Below are 20,184 nucleotides of genomic sequence, written 5' to 3'. Positions count from 1 at the left end.
AGAACAACCACTTTATTCACAAGGCAATAACGCCAAAAAGCTTTGCTTTTGGTTTAGCCTTTATCAGACCCCATGGTTCTGATGAGTTGCTCGTGAAAAGATGGCTAAGCAATTACCATATAATGCTGCAGCTTGTAGCAAGGGATGGTATGAAATTATTTTTCTAAGAACTGTCCTTAAATGATGTGATTCTAGCTGTGTACCCTAACGCTCCCTTACCAGTATCACAGTCTGTGTTCTTACTGCCTAAGCTGTTGCTATCAGAACTCATTCACGGGGAGAGGACTTCCTCTTCCTCCTCTGAACATTTACTCACATGATTCAAAACTCTTCCTCTCAATGCCAAAAATGGACAAAAATGGTGCTTCTAGGAGGGAGGTTCTGGTGGTGAACAGGCGAACATATCCTGATTATTCACTAGCTGGAAACCCAAAGACCCCTTGGCTTCAGTTTAAAGCGCTGGGAATTTATTTTATAAGAGCAAGGCTCTGATGATGCCGGGTGGTGGTGGTGCATGCCTTTAATCCCAGCACTCGGGAGGCAGAGGCAGGCAGATCTCTGAGTTCGAGGCCAGCCTGGGCTACAAGAGCTAGTTCCAGGACAGGCTCTAGAAACTACAGGAAAACCCTGTCTCGAAAAAAAACAAAAAAAAAAAGAGCAAGGCTCTGGCTGATTGCATACATTATGGCAAGCCACACCGTTCCACTCGTGAAAATTAAACGGTGAGCCAACTAGTATGTGGAGATAACAGGTTACAGAAGCACTGCCCTTAAATCCCCATGACAACAGACAGCCATCATTTTAGGATTATTAGCTTGCAAGAAATCAGGTTTCATTATATCCTATTTCAAACAAAATTTGGGTTTTGCTTGCCTCCTTCACCTTTCCCTTCCACCCCTCCCCACACAATAACTCACCTCCTTCCTACACTCATGTCACACATGACATCCTCCTGTCACCTCAACACTATGCCCACCTTGTAATCACCCACCTAGCTTCAGAGTCTATACTCTGAATCACACCCATTATTTAGATACTAACAGTAGAAAAGCTAGAATCCGCATGTGAGAACATGTGGCCTTCTGTCTTGGAGACAGGCTCACCTCGCTCAGTGGCAAACATTTTAGTTCCATCATTTTCCTGAAAATTTCACTTTTCTTAACTGCTTAGGAAAATTCTGCTGTATATTTGTGCCACATTCTCACTGTTCATCCTTCTGTTGACTGGCAGCTAAGCTGGTGCCATGCCCTGGCATTATGAATCCCATGGCAATAAGCAGAGACATGCAACTATCTCTGTGTTAGGGTACAGACTCCTTTGGGAATAGGCCCAGGAGAGGTATAGCTGGCATGTGGTGGCTCTGTTTTTAATTTTTTGAAGAACTTCCATGCTGATTTCTGCAGTGGTTGCACGACTTTGTGTAGTAAGGAGGCCACTTGTTGGTTCCTGGCCATTTAGCCCCAAAATAATCACACAGAAACCATATTGATTAAATCACTGCTTGGCCCATTAGCTCTAGCTTTTTATTGGCTAACTCTTACAGATTAATTTAACCCATTTCTACTAAACTGTATATCACCACATGGCTGTGGCTTACCAGCTAAAGTTCCGTCTTGCTCTGGTGGTGTGCAGCAACTTTGTAATTTCCTATGGTCTTATGTGTTGATTCTGGAGATTGCATCCAGAGCCAACAGGATTCCTGCTCACAAAATTCTTTCCTGTACCTGTGACTTGATCGTAACTTCCTATTCCTGTACCTGTGACTTGATTGTAACTTCCTAGGTGCTCCTCTTTCAGGTTTTAAATTCAGGTCTTTGATACATTTTCAGCTGATTTAAGCAAGTAAGACATGTGGATCTAATTTTCTTACCTCCAATGTATGTCTTTGATGTCCTTTATCAAAGATCATCTGCCCATAGTTGTGTAGAGGTTTATTTCTGGACTGCCCTTCACCTGCTTTCCCTGGATAGTACCACACTTCCTTTGACACTCTAACACATAGTATATAGTTTGTAGTTAGTTACTGTGGTGTCTCCAGCAACACACGTTCTCGTTAGTTTTGGGTTGGCTATGTTGTCTTTCATGTTTCCACATACTCTTCACATAACTAGAAAATATATCTCAAAATGTGTCATTGGATTTTATTTTTTTTTTGACACAGGGTCTGCCTACATAGCTCTGGCTGTCCTGGAACTCATTACATAGGCCAGGAAGACCTCAAATGTACATTCATCTGCCTCCCAAGTGTCAATATTAAAGGCATGCACCACCACACCCACAGCCATTAGAATTTTGATGGCATTAAATTGATTACATCAAATCTGTAGATGTCTTTTGGTAACACAGTCATCTTCCCAGTATCGATTCTACCCATCTAGGAACATGGAGCCTCTTCACCATCTGGTGTCTCCTGTAACTTCTTGTCAGTGCCCTAAATTTCTCACTGTATTAATCTTCCTCCTGTGGGAGGGTCTATTCCTGGGAACTTTACTGGGGACTGTTATGAATGAGATGGCTTCCCTGCCTTCTTTTACAGCAGGTTCATTGTTGATATGTATGAAAGTTACTGAGTTTTGATTTTGTTATCTTGTAACTTTACTGAAAATGTTTGTTAAATCTAAGCATTCTCTAGGGCAGCTATAGGGTCTCTTAAGTATGGAATTGTGTTGCATGTGAATGAGGGTAATTTCACTTAAACATCTCAGTGATTTCTTGCACAGTTAATTTGTAGTTGGCATGAGGTTCCAGGCCACACAACAGGTGCTAACAGCTTCGTGTACACCGTAGCTCGAAGACAACCATCATTAAGTGAAAAGATTTATGATAAATTTGAAGTGTGTATGCTTCAAATTGGTGTGTTCCTAAATGTTAAGAAGTGTGTGTATAAAAAGTGGTTGGCTTTCTCTTCATTTTACAAATGAGAAGACTGAGGCTGAGGAACACAGTAGATTTGGGGGGGGGTGGCCACTGAAGCTTAAAAATGCAGTGATGGTTTGAATTTATTTATCTGCCCCTAAATGGCAAGCACTCTTCTAGATATGTTCAACCCTTAACTCGTGTGACCATGGTAGACTTGCCTATCCTATAGATGATGTGAACGTGTATATTCTAAGGTTACCGTATGGCAATAATTCTTGTTATCATTTAGTCTGTCTTTTCCTGTACTGAGCTCTATGGGGGCTGGAGTTCATCATTCAGGGTCATCTTTTAGTTCCCAGCGCTCTGCTGTGTCATGGTGTAGATGGCTTAACAAGAGAGTATATACAGATTGCAATGAGGCAGTCTGTAAAGTGTTATTAGTGCTGGGGGGGCACTAAACCTTTTCACTATGGTAGGAATTGGGTATCTGATGAATTTCCACTGAGTTTATGGCACTTAGCTTTTGCACTGACAGGGCTTTGGATGGATCTACCATGTGCCATGACAACATTGTGAACTCTAAGCATTAATCAGTGTCTAGCATGTGATATTAATAGAAAAACAATATTTAATCCTTAGGCAAAGAGAATAAGGCATACAACCTGAACATTCAAGCTAGTACATTTCTTCTGTTTGCAGGCCGCTCCTCCAAAGATTCTGTAGGTCAGATCTCTGTCCATGTGGATGTTACCACCACCCCAGGGACTGGAGAGCATAAAGTCACTGTAAAAGGTACATTGGGGGTTCAGATATTGCAATCTATTAATCTTTAACATCTACAGAAATTATATGAAAACTATCACTTCTCGTATATATTTTTAAATACAAACTAAAACATCTAAAGACTTAATATATTGGGGACTAAATTTCAGAAGTGGATTTTATAATTAAATATAGACCAATATATTCTTACCACTCACATAATCTACTTATTTTATGTTACTTTTAACTGGTTTTCCTTGTTGTTAATAAAATGGTTCAATATTATGAACACAAAACCCTATTTTCCAACTAAAAGCTTTCATTTAATAGCCAACATTTTACTGAATATTCTTGTAGTCTATTTTTATTATAGACTTAGTCATTTTAGAATCCACTTTGGTTAAAACCATCGTCTTCCAGTGTATGCTTGAATTGCACAATATTCCTAAGCTGCTGTGGTGCAGAACAAATTATGTGACAAGTACATATGGAAAAATCCCAAGTAGTAGACATGCTTATATAGGGTCAAAGGTCAGCATCCTTCAGTGTGTTTTAAAAATATGTAAATATATATCAAGCCCAAGAGCTTAATCTTTAGCAGTAAAAATTTTAAGACACTTTCTACTGGTAGCCAAAACCAAGCAGGAACATATAAACATCTACTTAGAATTGTTTATTTGAGTCCTGAATTAGGGAAACAGCCATAGCATTTAGTATATGATGGAATTAGCAACTGGAAAAGAAATAATAAATTAGATAACCATGATGAAGTTTTGTAAATAATACTGATTATTTATAAGAATATTTATAATACACTATCATCTAATTTTGTATAGCTATTGAAAGTATGTACAATAATATAGAATTAACTTTAATCTATTTTCTAAATATTACATGATTGAATTTCCCTAGTGTTTAGTATGAAAAACCACCCGGGTTTTAACTTTTCATTATAAATGTCACTCACATGAATGTCAAGTTGAACTTTCCATTACCAGGGCATTCCCAGGTATGGAGTATTTCAACCTGTGGAACATTTCCTTGTGGGTCCAGTCAGGGCACACTCAAGTACAACTTCTAGCCATGGGGAGGAAGCTAGTTTGTTTCCACAGAACAGTTTGCTGAAACTTGGCTTCTGCTTTTCAGTGATTGCTATCAACGACCTAAACTGGCAGACCACGGCCATGTTCCGCCCCTTTGTGGAAGTTTTCATGCTGGGACCAAGCCTGGGGGACAAGAGGAGAAAACAAGGGACAAAGACAAAGAGCAACACATGGTCACCGAAGTACAATGAAACCTTCCAGTTGTAAGTCAGAAACAAAACACCACTCATTTAACTGGATGTTAGTTTTCAACTAAAACTTACTGGAAGATTCAGGGTGGCAAGTTAAACCCATGGGTGGTCTCCTGTTCTTCACAAACAATATAGGCTTTGATCCCTTTACTCAGCAACTGTGCATATCAGGCAGTGTCAGAGACACTGGGGACAGGTAGTAGATGGCCTTTGCTGTCTTGGAAATGTCTTTCTAGAGATGAAAGATAAAAATGTGTGATTATCATGGTCAAGTAGAAGAACCCCCAGATAGGAGCTAAGCCAATATGTTTAAAGAAATGGTACACAATGAGGAAGAGGGCAAGAATAAATGCCTTTGGGGAAGCATACACAGGGATGTACAAATGATCACTTCTTGATGGAGCCCAGAGGGTTTCCAAATGAAGGGCTGAACACCAGATGTCTTTAAATGACAGTATTGGTTGTATTGAAAGTTACAGAATAGTCTAAGCAAGAGATGAACCAGAACATTCTGAACATGATGGAACACTTTCCATCTGAACTAATGTAGAACACAAGCCTCTATGGCATTTGAGGCCTACTTAAAAACATACAAACATGTCGGTACAGGAGGACTGTTAGGGGGTGTTTCTATTGCTGTGAAGAGATATTATGAGCACAGCAACTCTTTTAAAAGAAAACAATTTTATTAGGTAGCCTACATTTCAGAGGGTTAGTCATTATCGTAATTAGTATTTATCATAATCATTATCATAATTAGTAATTATCATTATGGTGCAACATGGTGGAGTGCAGGCAAGAGGAAGTGGTCCCATACTCTCAGTGTGGCTTGAGCATACATGAGATGTCAAAGGCCACCTCCACAGTGACACACTTCCTTCAATAAGGCCATGCCCACTCCAACAAAGCCACACCTTCTAATAGTGCCTCTCCCTTTGGGCACCATTTTTTTCCAAACCACCACAGGATCTGAAGGCTAGGCACAAAAGAGTATTACCAAAGTTGGGAACGTGAAAATTTGACAGTCCTCTTATGAGAAGCAGTGATCTTCCACGAACGGAAACTGCCTGCTCAAAGCAGCCACAGCAGGAAAACAATGTAGCAGTAACTCTGACCTCACCTTTACCTTTTCTGATGTCCTTATGGGAGGGCTGTTTCTCAAAATCCACTGGAAGCTGGAACATGGAAGCTCTAACATTGTGGTGCCATGGGTCAGCATTCCATTGTGACGTGGAGGGTGGAACAGATCCCCTGTGAGGAGAAGATACTTGACTACAAGAAGCAGGATTCTGGTTTGAGGCCTGACCAAGAGGTCAGGTCAGGTGGATGATGATTGGTAAAAATGATAGCAAGAATCTTTTATCAAATACATGATTGGATAGCTTGAGAATTTTCTCCCTACTAATCTTTAAATCTAAATGAGCTGACCCAGAGGTGCAAATGGAAAACAGGACAGAGCCCAAGAGATTTCTGTGCAACAAAACATACCTGTAAGAGCTGTGCTTTGACCAGCTCACTTTCTTGTGGCTCACACCTTCAATTCCAGCATGCACAGGCAGGTGGATCTGTGAGTTCAAGACCAGCTTTGTCTATGTAGTAAGCTCCCAGCCAGTCAAAGCCACATGGTAAGTCCCTGTCTCCTGCCATGTGCATCAAGAAACCTAGGAACCCCAGTAATTCTGTTAAAAAATCAGCTCACCAAACTGTAGCCTTCCACTTAAAATCAAATAAGAACCTTGATCTAGTTTAAATATCTTCAACATATACAATAAGAACCTTGATCTAGTTTAAATATCTTCAACATATACAACATCTATTTTCTGCAAATAACTTAGGCAAAAATTAAACTGTAGTATCTTGAGACACCATAACCAGATGTCCAGACATCTGGCTATATAATTCCCTGCATTCTACCCTTCACCTCTCTAACATGCCATCCTATACAGCGAGCTTTCTTTGGTTGTACTAGTACAGGCCAACTGTTGTTAGAAAGAAAATATTGATTTGCCCTAGAGATGTACACCAATTTTGGCATCTTAGGAATTATGCTTCTTGACCATTCTGAGTTAAGGCTCCTTGAAAGAAAAGTTTCACTGGGAATCAGAAGGTTCTTAGTTTCTGACAAAAGAAATAGCACAGATATTCTCCCAACAGTATCCCTTACCCAGATTCTATTACCCATTAGCCTCTGTATCTAATAACAAAATCATCTAATAACTAAATGTAACATATTTTACTTCCCACCCCTATTGATATACTCACCACCAATGAAGCAATCAGATACAGGCATGTCAAGACATGGGTTTGACACCAAGCACCAGGAGTAAAAGTTTGGCTCATTTCGTACCTTTAAGTCATTTTGTGTCTTTAATTTATACAGCATTCTGGGAAGTGAGAACCGTCCAGGAGCCTATGAACTTCACCTCTCAGTTAAGGATTACTGCTTCGCCCGGGAAGATCGAATAATTGGGATGACAGTCATTCAGTTACAGAACATCGCCGAGAAAGGGAGCTACGGAGCGTGGTACCCTCTTCTGAAAAACCTCTCTATGGATGAAACTGGCTTGACCATCCTTAGAATACTCTCTCAGAGGACCAGCGACGATGTCGCTAAAGAGTTTGTGAGGCTTAAATCTGAAACAAGGTCTACTGAAGAGAGTGCCTGAAACAAAGACTTCAAAATGCCGCCTTTGAGAATCCATAAACTCCCACTGTTTGACCCTTATATGCATGTGAAAACACACGGGAATGTTTAAATTCACTGCGTTTTGATGTTTGCCACTAATCAACCATAATGTCTACAAGGTATGTGAAAAACTTTTGTACCAATTCTGGTCTTTGAGAAATCAATGTTCCATGAAGTGCCAAAATTATGATGTAAAGTGAACTATCGAGACTACCTTTTACAATGTTCTCCTCATAACCAGTTTCTCTACCATGAAGCAAACTAAAAAATGTCTTGAGTTTATTCATTGGTTGTCTTTGTTAGATCTCTTTAGAGTGAGTGACCTATCAGACAGCACCTATGACTTCCCTTCTGTTTGGTTTAACCTCACCTGACTGTAGACACCCTGCAGCTCTGGTTTTCTACCACACCTAGAAACGCAGCAACTTCTAGAAAGTTTGTAATTTTATAGTTGCAGATATATTGTGATGACTTTTGCATACAAATTACAATAGAAAAGGTGGGAAATATTTTATGCTGACCACTTCCCAACCTTTCTAAAATATCACTGTGAAGAAATGCTTTCGAAGCAAACTTACACAAAGCAATGCTGACTAGTTTGTTAATGTTTGATAATATTAATGAAACTGTGTTCTTTAAAAACTGCCAAGGCACCCCCACATCACATTGGTAATTTAAAAATAAAAAGGAAAGGAAAGAGTGGTAACCTGATGCATTTGCCATGGAGCAGAATGTCTCAGCTTTACCCGATTCCATTCTTTGGAAAGTCATGGACTGCAAAGACAGTTTGTCTAAATTTCCTGTGATAAGTAACTTGCTGGCCAGAAAAACACTAGCGCATTTATGACTACTTAACTCTACAACAAGATATTTCTTTTAAAAAATATTCAATGGTTTATGTTGAATGCGGCATTACTATATATTGCAGAGAAACCAAAAGTCACATCTTCGTATATATTTAGGAGACAAAAAATGTAAAATAAACTCTCAAAGTAAATTGCTCATGATTTTGTCATTCGTGTTCTTTATATGCCCCAAATGCAACTTGGTTACGAATACATGCATTGTCTGGATTTTTATGATTTGACTTTCCAGCGTCTGTATCTAAATATCTGGCTGCAGAACATCCTTTGCCATCGTCACTTACAGCCACAGCTGTGAGTGGACTCCCAACACGTGCAGGAACAAGACACTGTTTTACATTGACTATGTTATATGTAAACACACTGGTCCAGTATGTGAGGAGCAGAAGTGACTAGTGTCATCCCCCGCAACCATTCTGCTGCTGGGTCTGGAAACACACAGGCTGGGGAGATTGGCTAATTTGTGTTCAAATCTTAGGCGACTGCTTTGTTAATGACTTTTCCAAATGTCTCGTATGATGCAATCTGACATATGCATTAATAAATGGATGTGTATTGAGCTCATGCAACACTTTCAGGTGTTTTGCCTACTTCTTTCATTACCTGATAATGATTAAACCACACTTGTCTCTCACCACTTACAATCCTCTTCTACAAGGATTTAGAAGCACATAATGGGATGCCAGCATTCCCTCTGCGTGTGACAACAGGAAGAACTGATACAACTGCCCAGGGTGGGCTGTGTTAAACCTGTGAAGAAAGCCACCATAAAACACATTCAAAATATCAGCATTACCAAAGGAACACTTCAACTATAGTTGGTAGCCGTTTTATAATTGAAGAATTCATTCTAGATCTCTCACGACTTAGCTTTGTAGGAGCTCACTAATGTCAGAGCATGAAACATTGGACTAAGGGAAAGACCACAGCTACAAAGAAATGAGCTAAGGGTACTTTTCATATTAACTAGACCACTTGTTCTAATTTTTTAATTATGTGTGTATGTGAGGCTGTGTATGCTCACACGAGTGCCCCTGCTCATGAAGTCCAGAAGAAAGGAATGGATCCCCAGGAGCTAGAGTTACAGGCATTGTGAGCTGTGTGGTGTGGGACAGGGGAACTGAACCCGAGTCCTTCAGAAGAGCAACAAGTCTTCTCTCAAGCCCCTCATTCTGCCTTTTAAATTTATGTATTAAATATGTACATATATAACATATATGTATATATACAGTGTGTATTATATGAGTAATGGTGTGAATTAAGTCTAGTTGTTACTATTATAAAGTGCAGGTACTAACTTTGAAGTAGTTATAAATACTGTTTTTCTATAGACCTATCCTCCAAAGACAATGGTATTTCTATTATCCTCACTTCTCTAAAATATTATAGTCACTGCCAAGTTTGCTGTGATCTCTTTCAACTCAGTGGCTCGGTGGCAGTTTGTTCACGTTACTCCAGACAAAACACACAGAGGACAAGTCCGGTCATTCGTGTGCTGGTAAACTTCGCGAGTGCTCAAAAATACTCATGTAAATTAAATCTGACCAAGATAAAATGCTGAAGACCTTAATGTAGCAGTCACCATCCACAGGCATTCAGATGAATTATTCAAGGTGATCAATAAAATATCCCAGTCACATCTTGCTTGGAGTCATTCCCTTCTGGATTACTTTATAGATTAACTCTGCTTTTAATAAGCCACATTTATAAGTGACAGTCCTAGCTTAAAGTCTTGCATTTGATCTCATTTTAATGCTTGAAAGGACATTACTGTTTTGAAATTATATAAATAAGTGACTATACAGCCTAGCCTTTATAATGGACTAATTTAGTGCCTTTAATCTTTATGCTCAAATAATGAAGAATAATCATACTACTAGGACACTTAGGGAATATACATTGGGTAGATCAGATTCTCCCCCTCACCACATGGAAGGGTCCTGAAGTGCACAGGACTCCCTGCTCCTGGATTACCTGTGCTGACAACTCACTCAACTCACCTTTGAAATAAGTCCTTGAAGCTCAAACATCTCTGGTCAGCAGTCTCTCGGGCTCAGACATCTCTCAACAGGTGTGTCTCTGGCTCAAGCATCCCTGGTTAGCAGTGTCTGGCTCAGGCATCTCTGGTCAGGTGTGTCTCTGGCTCAAGTATCTCTGGTCAGGTGTGTCTCTGGTTCAAGAATCCTTGGTCAGGTGTGTCTCTGGCTCAAGAATCTCTGGTCAGCAGTGTCTCGGATTCAAGCATCCCCAGTCAGCTGTGTCTCTGGCTCAAGCATCTCTGATTAGCAGTCTCTAGCCCAAGCTTCCAGTATTTGACAGGCTCAAAACCTGTGGTATGAGACATGGAAGAAGAGAGGTACCCACTTTATTTAAATTCTGTCATACAATACATCCAGACCACAGCCTCCTCTCCCTCCTTTCTTCCCAGTTCCTCTCCACTGATGGGGGGAAATGTACGTATATAATTGTGGACTGCTTTAGAGACAGAGAGAATCCTATCATTGGGCCATGGGTAACCTGGGTAGGTTAACTGAGAAAAGCCAGGTGGAGAGAAGCCGTGAGAGTGCTTACTCACGTGCACAATTTGAGAGAACTGAATTCAGGGAATAGAGAACAAGATCGTGGTTACCAGATGCTAAGGAATGGGAGTTCAAAGGAAATAAAATGGGAGTTAGGAGAGCGAAAACCAGGAGATCTACTATATATAACAGTAACTATAATTAATAAAACTATATTCTATACTTACAGGTTACAATTTGTAAGTCTAGATTATAGCAAAGAGTGGATTTTTAGTGTTTTTGCCAAAAATAGTTTGTGAGGCTAAACATGTATTCAAAACCTTGACTTGGTATTCTACACTGCAAACATAACTCAAAATTCATGTTGTACACTGTGTATAACTTTTACTTGCCATAAAGAAAACATGATAGTGTATCAAATCTACAAAACTGAAAATATTTCAATTTCTATGAATTACCTTAATGCCAATGAAAGGGCTTTTGTATTTTAGAATGTAAAGTAAGAAACTAAAATTTTGTAAATATTAGAACTCACATTTGGTCCTACTAAAAGAAAAAGAATTTGTAAAGTTTTACCAACACGACTGCCCTCAGACATGAGCCAAACAGGATGGCACAATGAACAGGGCAAACTGGGTGGGGAAAAGCCGAGAAGGCTTTTCCATAAAGAACAACAGAAGAGCAAACCAACTGGTTGTCCAATACCAAATGGTCAGTCCTTAAAACATACATACAAGTAGCACTTTATGAACCGAACAGATTATACTCAGGAATGTACATGTTTGTATACCTATATGTGCAAGTTAAAACAATTAGTAAATAAACAGCTCATGAATATGAAGGAGAGTGGGGAAGGTTTAGAAGGAGGAAAGAAAGAAGAAATGTAATTAAATTGTAATCTGATTCTACTGCATGTACTTGCTTTTTGGGCGCCCAGTCTGTTTGGATGCATACCTTCCTAGACCCGGATGGAGGGGGGAGGGCCTTGGACTTCCCACAGGGCAGGGCACCCTGACTTCTCTTAGGACTGGAGGGGGAGGGGGAGGAGGATGGGAGGATGGGAGGAGGTGGAAATTTTTAATAAATAAATAAAATTTAAGTGACATTTTAGGTGGAAATGAAGTATAATAAATTTAAAGAAGGCAGTGTTGAATAACTTTCTTTAAAAAGTGACTAAGCTATATCAGGAAATTTTGAACATGAAGAAAATAGAAAAAATAATTTTTAAAGGTTTTTAAAAATCATTTTAGAATGTGTAAGTGTGCATCTGTGTATATGTGCACATAAATACAAATGCTTGCAGAGACCAGAGGTGTCATAGTCCCTGGAGTTGGAGTTAAAGGTAATTGTGAGCTATCCTATGTAGGTTCTGGGAACAAAGCACGGGCCCTTTGTAAGGTCAAGAAAAGAGGCATTCTTAACCACTGAGCTCTCTCTCCAGCTCCCAGGAGAAATTATTAATGCTAGCATAGAATTTATGGCACAAAGCATCAAATTATCATCCTACAGAACAGAGTTCTCATGCAGTATTTGCAAGGATACTTACTGACATCTAGACTTACCAACTAAAAGATGCAGATTATTCAAATGGGTTAAGAAAAACAAGCCTCAACTACATATTGTCTCCAAGAACCACATCTCAATAAAGACATTCAAAAAGCAGCATCAATGAAAAGACACCAACCTACGAAACAAATACAACCAGCTCGAAGGCCTATTTTCAGGTCTGACAGAATAGATCTCAGAACTCATGGAAAGAGATCAGGAAGGTCATTAGACAAGGAAACAATTCATTAAGAATAATTTATTGTAAATATGGCCGAACCAAGTGTTGGGTCATCTAATTAGTAAAGCAAACAAAAAGGTTATGAAAAGTAAGCCTTCAAACAACAAGAGGGGGAGATTTAAATACCTAAGTCCTTGTATCTTATCAGCTTACAAAGCAAAAATCAAGCCAACTCCAAGAGTGACCACAGAAATTAGGCAAATTATTGAATACTGATCATTACATATGTTTTTAATGAACAGGGAGCAATTTTAAAAACTCAGGGAAGAAATTTACAATTTCAAAGAATCAAAGTAAAATGGCAGTACAGCTTCCCAAATATTTGGGTATAGCGTAAGCAGTTCTAAAAGAAAAGTTGTCGGGGATTATGTTAAAGTAACAGAAAGATCTCAAATAAACAACCTAATGGTTTGTCTTAAGGTTCTAGAAATCCAGGAAAACAACAAACCCAAATGCAACCTACAGCAATGATTAGTACAGGTTAGGTATGAAAGTGAATCTTAGACGAAAATGTGATACATTTATACAATGGAGTACTACAGAGCAGAAAAAAATAACATCTTGAATTTTGCAGGCAAATGGAGTTAGAAAACATCATTTTGAGTGAGGCAACCCAGACACAGAAAGACAATTATCCCATGTACTTACTCATAAGTGGTTTTTAAACATAAAGCAAAGAAAACCAGCCTACAAATCACAATCCCAGAGAACCTAGACAACAATGAGGACCCTAAGAGAGACATACATAGATCTAATCTACATGGGTAGTAGAAAAAGATAAGATCTCCTGAGTAAATTGGGAGCATGGGAACCTTGAGAGAGGGTTGAAGGGGAGGTGGGAGGCAGGGAGGGGAGCAGAGAAAAATTTAGAGCTCAATAAATATCAATGAAAAATATTTTTTAAAAAAAGAAAAAGAAAGTGAGTCTTAAAGAGCAATATTTAGCATTAAGGAAACAAGGAAGAGATTCTTTAGGGAGATAAGATGGACAAATTAACAAAAAGAAAGATAAAACCCAAATTAATAAAACTGTAGATTAAAAGGAAACAATGCTAGTAAAAGATTATTAGTAAACTACTCATTATTATTATTATTTAATTTATCCATTTATTTTACATTCTGACTGCAGTTTCTCCTCTGTTCTCTCCTCCCATTTCCTTCCCGCACCTCCCCCACCCACTCCTCTGTTTCTGTTCAGAAAGGGGCAGGCCTCAAAAGGTGTCAACAAATCATGGCATATCAAGTTGAGGTAAAACTAAGCTCCTCCCCTTCTATTTAGGCTGGGCAAGGCAATCCAATATGGGGAATAGGTTCCTGGAAGCTGGCCAAAGAATTAGAGACAGACCCTGCTCCCATCAGTAGGAGTCCCACAAGTAGATCAAGCTATACAACTACTCAGCTGTCACACATATGTAGAGGGCTTAGGTCGGTACCATGCAGGCTCCTAGCTGTAGGTCCAGTGTCTGTGAGTTCTTATGAGCACAAGTTAGCTGCCTTTGTGGGTTCCCTTGTGATGACCTTGACCCCCTGGCTCATACAATCCTTCCTCCCTGTCTTCAACAGGATTCCCCAAGCTTGGCCCAGTGGCTGGCTGTGGATCTCTGCAACTGTTTCCATCAGTCGCTGGATGAAGGCTCTCTGATGACAAATGGGACAATTACAGATCTGATTACAGAAATGTTCAGTTCAAGCGAACTACCCACTATTATTAGGAGTCTCAGCTGGGGTCATCCTTGTAGATTCATGGGAGTATCTCTTGCTTAAGGTTTCAACCTGATCCCAAAATACACCCCCAACAAGATGAATTTGGGAGAGGGAAACACAGGAGGAATTGGTGGAGGAAGGAATAGTAGTTTTATGTTTAATAAAACATTATTAAGGGGCTGGAGAGATGACTCAGTGGTTAAGAGCACTGCCTGCTCTTCCAAAGGTCCTGAATTCAATTCCCAGCAACCACATGGTGGCTCACAACCATCTGTAAATGAGGTCTGCTGCCCTCTTCTGGCCTACAGACATACACACAGACAGAATATTGTATGCATAATAAATAGATGTTTTTTAAAAATTATTAATAACGTTTATGTGTAGATTCTCAAAAAATTTAAGAAACTTTAAATATTTTAGAAAGCAAACATGTTTTAAAGCAGTATAATTTACTCCTCATCATTTCTATAATGTTTTATTTGAATCACAAGATAAACCCTAGGCTTGAAATCACTATTAAAAGAAAAAAAATCAAACAGAGCTAGGGGCATTCTAATTTTAAGATCAATGATCTTAAAAAATGGCTTACTCACAAAAGCTTCGGCTTGTACCAATAAATAGTCTCCCTTTCAAATATGAGCTAATTCTGAACACTATCAAATGGAATGGCTTTCTTAACAAGTTTTATTTGAGAAATTTTTCAAATTTCACAGAAGAACATTCCAAGGATTCATGGGGTTTTTTAATCCCATGATTCATCTCTTCTCCTGTAGAGTTCATCTTGGCAATGCAGATGGGACAGAACCAGATTCTCACCATTCAGTTCCTACTACTACCGTGGTAAACACAGCACATTACTTAGCAAAATGCTATTAGTTTGTTATTTCGAAACAAATGTTACTTAAAATTGCTTATTTCCATTGTCATTGTTTATGAAAAATGAAATACCAAGTTGCAGTAAGAGGAAAAATACTGAAATACTTTCTTTGTTCAAAATTATTTTATAATTCTTTTATTCATAACACCAGTCTAAAGATAAGTATTTGTGAGACACGCTTTTAACATTTTACTTCCTAGAATTAGACAATAATGAGGCACCCAGGGATATTTCACCTTCATTCATACCTATAGCTTCAGTTACCATCTCCACCCTCCCCCAAGGACCTCAGAACTTTGTACTACTCGGTTCTGAACATTTCTATGGCCCTCAGTGTCCATAGCCAATTGGTTACCCATACATATTTCAACATAGAAAACTGACTTCAATAGCTTGTCTTCCGTCCTGGCAGCCTCAAGTCTTTCTTTACAAAGAAATTGCCTCTGGTGGACTAAGCAAGGCAAGAGCTCAGTGGTGAAGGGTGTACTGTCTTCCCGAACCCAATCAATGGTCAATATTTATCTATTTAACTGTACTGGACACCTCCTAGACCTGATAACATTGTTAGCTCTCCACGTTTTTGTTGCTACCAAATTCTTCAGCCCTTTCCTCTTGAATCCATGCAACCTCTCCTTCAGTTGACTCTGTAATTTTGCTGCTAAGTATGTCTAATAAGTCATTGCTTAAATATTAACACACAGCAGCTTCGCATTGCCGCAATGACAAAAAATAAAACTAACCCCATCTGAACAGGGACCCCTGGTGGCCCCTGGCACCTCTCACATTTTTCCTGTTCATACCCCTCTCATACCCCCCAACCAAGGATCTTGGCATAAGCTGCTCCCTCTGCCTAAAAGTTCATTTCCTCCTTTGAACATCACACTTCCCTCATTTAATTTCTCCTCAGCTTTGAGACCTCAGCACAATTCTTCTTTAAAGAGGAACTTTACCTGGCTCCCAGCTATCGAACCATAGTTTCCTCTTTCATGTCTGTGTTATGTTACTTTTCTCATAGCACTAAATAGCATAGGTAATTATATAAATGTGAGAATATCTGGTTAATATTTGTCTCCACGTTCTCTGTCACCAAATACACACTAGATGCTCAGAAAGTTAGACTAGTTTTGTTCTGCTCATTGTGTTTCAATACCGTACCCAGAGGATCCCTGCTGTCTTCTGGACATGATGCGGTTGTTGTACAAATGACAGCACTGGATGTAGCTGGAAGGGTTTATGAGTGCCCACCTCTCCCAGAGGTTAATGGTTGCTTGGGGAGGGGTTTTCACTTTCTTCAGTGGTATAGCCCCTGATAAGTTATCCATGCCCCAGTAAATAACCTCCCACCTCAACTCATGAAAGAAGCCCTACTTAAATTCAGTAGGCCACACATACACAAACCCATACACACACATGCTTGCACACACACACACATATATATATACACACAAACACATACACGCATATACAAACACACATGCACACACGTGCCAACATGCACATGCATGCATAAACATGCAAGCACAAGCACATACATACACACATTCAAACATACACATGCAAATAACATGCACACAAACACACACATATATACACACGAGCACACACACATGCATACAAACACACAAGTACATACAAATACACATACACTCACATACATGTATACACACATGCACACACAAACACACAGAAAGACTCATGAGAGGAGGATGGAGACTTCTCAGGAAGAGGGGCTCCCACAGGAGAAGGGAGGATGAAGGAAGGAAATCTGTGGTGGAAACTAAAATTCATTACATACACATATAAAACAATCAAACAATAAACATTTTTAAAGTCTCAACATAACATCCAGCATCTAGATATTATCTCAATGTTCATAGTTTAAATGCTGTCCCAAGTAACATGCCTATTTTCACTATGAATCTTTCATGTGCACCTAACATGCTCTCCCCTCCATGGTGCTTCTGGCTCCAGAGCCGAGTTTGTCATTCATTGGACCATAAAGCAATCTTGCTACAAAAAGCATCTAGCTTACTCAGTAATTGTTTTTACTGTGAGCAAATATTCTGCACAATATTTTAATTTTGTTTTTAATTAGCCTACAACTGTATGTCTTTATGGGTTATAGTGCAATGCCATTTGCAAATGTATTTTCTGCACAATAACTAAAGCAGGTATTTAGCATATTTTTTAAGTGATGGTTAATACAGTATTTAATCATCTCTGGTAGGGGAGGAAGGGTCTCACAAGAATGCTTACACAGTTTTCTTACATAAATACAAAGACTTGGGGAATTTTTTTAATTTGTAGTTCTTATTAAACATGGTATGAATTCAAAATCCCTAGTAATTACATGACTCCTGATGAGAGCACTAAGTGATTCAAGCACATGCCTCCTCTAAGCATTGTATCGGAGTAAATATCATTTATTTGTTTTCATTGCTATATTTTTATTTAATTAGATAAGTGAAAGCCCCATCAGCTGGGGCTGGTATTTCAAAACCACCCTTCCTAAGCGTCTCCCCGTGCATTGTCAGAGGAATGAAGATTACACTGAGTAGGAGATGGAGGGGAGGTCGTGGGTGGGGGGTTGGGGCTCCTCTATTTGGTGGCAGCAATGGTACAAACTGTTTCAACCATTTTAAGATGCTACCTGCTGAGTTACCTCTGGAAACCTGAATATATAGTTGCTGGGAACCATAGAAATGGTTGGCCTTGCTGCCTAGAGAGACGTACATCATAGGCTTTTCAACTTAGAGCCCATGGCTCTAGGGGCACCATGGGCCTTTCAGTTCCTGAGAAACTGAGGCGCCCCCTCAGATGGTGGAGCATTCAGGCTGCCTGTGTATCTCTGTATTCCCTAGAAGTCAGCAAAGCATATCGAAGCTTGGCTGAACAATTAATTAGTCTTAGACATTAATCCCCTGTACCCCACCTAGCTTGCAACCATCATTGTATCCTAGCAACTGCCATCCTGTTTTGTGTAAAATGTCTGATTGCTTGAAATAAACTTATCTCAGCCTCAGTCTTGCTGAAACCTCTCTGGCCCAGCTGATTGGCATGTCCCTCCAGCCATAATCAGATAAGCCTGACTCAGTAAGAGCTGGCATTCACACATAGAATACTTTCCTTTGTAGTGAGCGAGTCCATGGAACCTACTATTTTGTATTATCTTCTGTTCAGATAGCAATGCCTAGAAGAATAATGAGGAATATGATCTGAACAACATGGACACCCAAAGCCAGATCCTGGCTCAGTATTAACCTCCATGTTTTGGATTGTGCCTTGTTGACAGACAGCAGAGCCTTAGACGCTGAAGTGGAAACTCCACCGAGACCTAAGTTCAGATCCTGGCTCAATATTAACCCTAAATAGTTGCTTCTGATTCTATTTTCTGATTTCTAATTTCTGAATTCTGGTTTCCACTCTGTTTAAGTGAACTTAAGGAACTGATTCCATGAGAGTATTAGGAGAAATTATTATAAAAAAAAAAAAGCCTATGTGCTGCCTGGTATACACAGGTACTCTGTTAATTACTAGTGCCCTCCTCCCCTCCAGAAAATTACACTTGAGTAATATTAAGGAAAGAGCTTTGTGGGGTTGAAATGGAAATTTAGACATACTCCTGGTTATTTTATCAAGAAAGGCTTGGGTTAAGCAGAGAGGAGATGGTCAGCTAGAAAAAGGACAGCATGTGACATATTATCTGACTGATGTTTTGTCAAAACCACGGGGCTTTGGGAGTTGCAGCTTAGTCAAACCTGTGATAAACAACAGTTGCAAGAAGACCAAGTGTGCTGTGTGCTCCCAAGCATCTCAGGGGAGAGTATCACCCAACATCCTCGAGGCGATTTTCGTCTACCACCATGTTGCTGGCCGCCACTGAGCTTCGGATGGATTTGTCCCTGATGAGCAAATATGGGAAAACCTAACAACACTTGAACAGACTTCTAATGTCACTCATTAAGTAACATAAAACTGAAGCTACTCAAGGAACAAATGCAAGCCTATTTCCCCATGTTGAAAACGTTATGCTTCTTTTAAGTGATAAGTCGTATATGTGTGTTTTCATATCGTGTGGGTACATACTCATGTGCACAGGCCAGAGGTTGAGGTCCCTGGAGTTCGTCAATTGACTATATCTGTCTCTAGCCCCCTAGCACTGGGGTTATATGCATGCACCACCTAGTCCAGCTTTTAAGAGTCTTCTGTCTCTCACTCCCTCCTTCCTCCCCCACCGGTATGTGCACATGTGCACATGAGAGCAGGTACCCAGGCTAGACAAGAGCATTGGATCACCTGGAGTTCTAGTTACAGGTGCTGGTAGGTGCTGAAAATCAAAAAGCGACAGGATTTGATGTTGTTGATGATGATTGGTTTGGGGGAATACTAAGGATAAACTTAGGGCATCTGTATGCAAGGCAAGCACTCTACCACCGAGCTTCGCCCCCAACCCTCAGGCTTAGTTTTTACATGGCTGCTGGGGATCCAAACTTGGATCCTCATGTTTATGTGGCAGGCAGCTTACTAAGTGAGCCATCTCCCCAGCCCCAAACTGATGTGGTTTTTATGACTTATGGAGGTACGCAGTGCTAGCTCTAATTTTTCATATGCAGTTACTGTTTAGATTGCACAGATTCTAACACAATAGCAGGAACAGAGCTCATGGGATTGGCATTCTTATTACAATACTTTTCTGAGCTCAGACTGCTCACTGATGACACTGGTTAGGGAAGCGAGATGCATGGGTTCCACAGGAGACCGCCAGTTCCTAAACCCTTCAGTACGCATGCCTCTTTGCTAAACCTACCAGTGAGGAATGTAGATCTTGCTATCCA

At 39.8% G+C, this 20,184-nt stretch overlaps 1 protein-coding gene across 2 annotated transcripts in view; it reads left to right on the top strand.

The window, feature by feature from the left end:
- Positions 1–7,581, top strand: part of Unc13c (unc-13 homolog C) — a 417,871-nt gene extending 410,290 nt beyond the window's left edge. For both annotated transcript variants that reach the window (XM_038322705.1, XM_038322704.1), the window contains 3 exons: positions 3,559–3,651; positions 4,768–4,927; positions 7,296–7,581. In XM_038322705.1, the coding sequence (XP_038178633.1) occupies positions 3,559–3,651; positions 4,768–4,927; positions 7,296–7,581 (539 nt within the window). The remainder of the gene's footprint in view (positions 1–3,558; positions 3,652–4,767; positions 4,928–7,295) is intronic.
- Positions 7,582–20,184: the final 12,603 nt, after the last annotated feature.

The sequence above is a fragment of the Arvicola amphibius genome, chromosome 3 (genome assembly GCF_903992535.2).
Source record: "Arvicola amphibius chromosome 3, mArvAmp1.2, whole genome shotgun sequence".
NCBI classification, from domain to species: domain Eukaryota; kingdom Metazoa; phylum Chordata; class Mammalia; order Rodentia; family Cricetidae; genus Arvicola; species Arvicola amphibius.
Note: the sequence above shows the minus strand (reverse complement) of the source record. Positions and strands in the feature narration are given on the sequence as shown.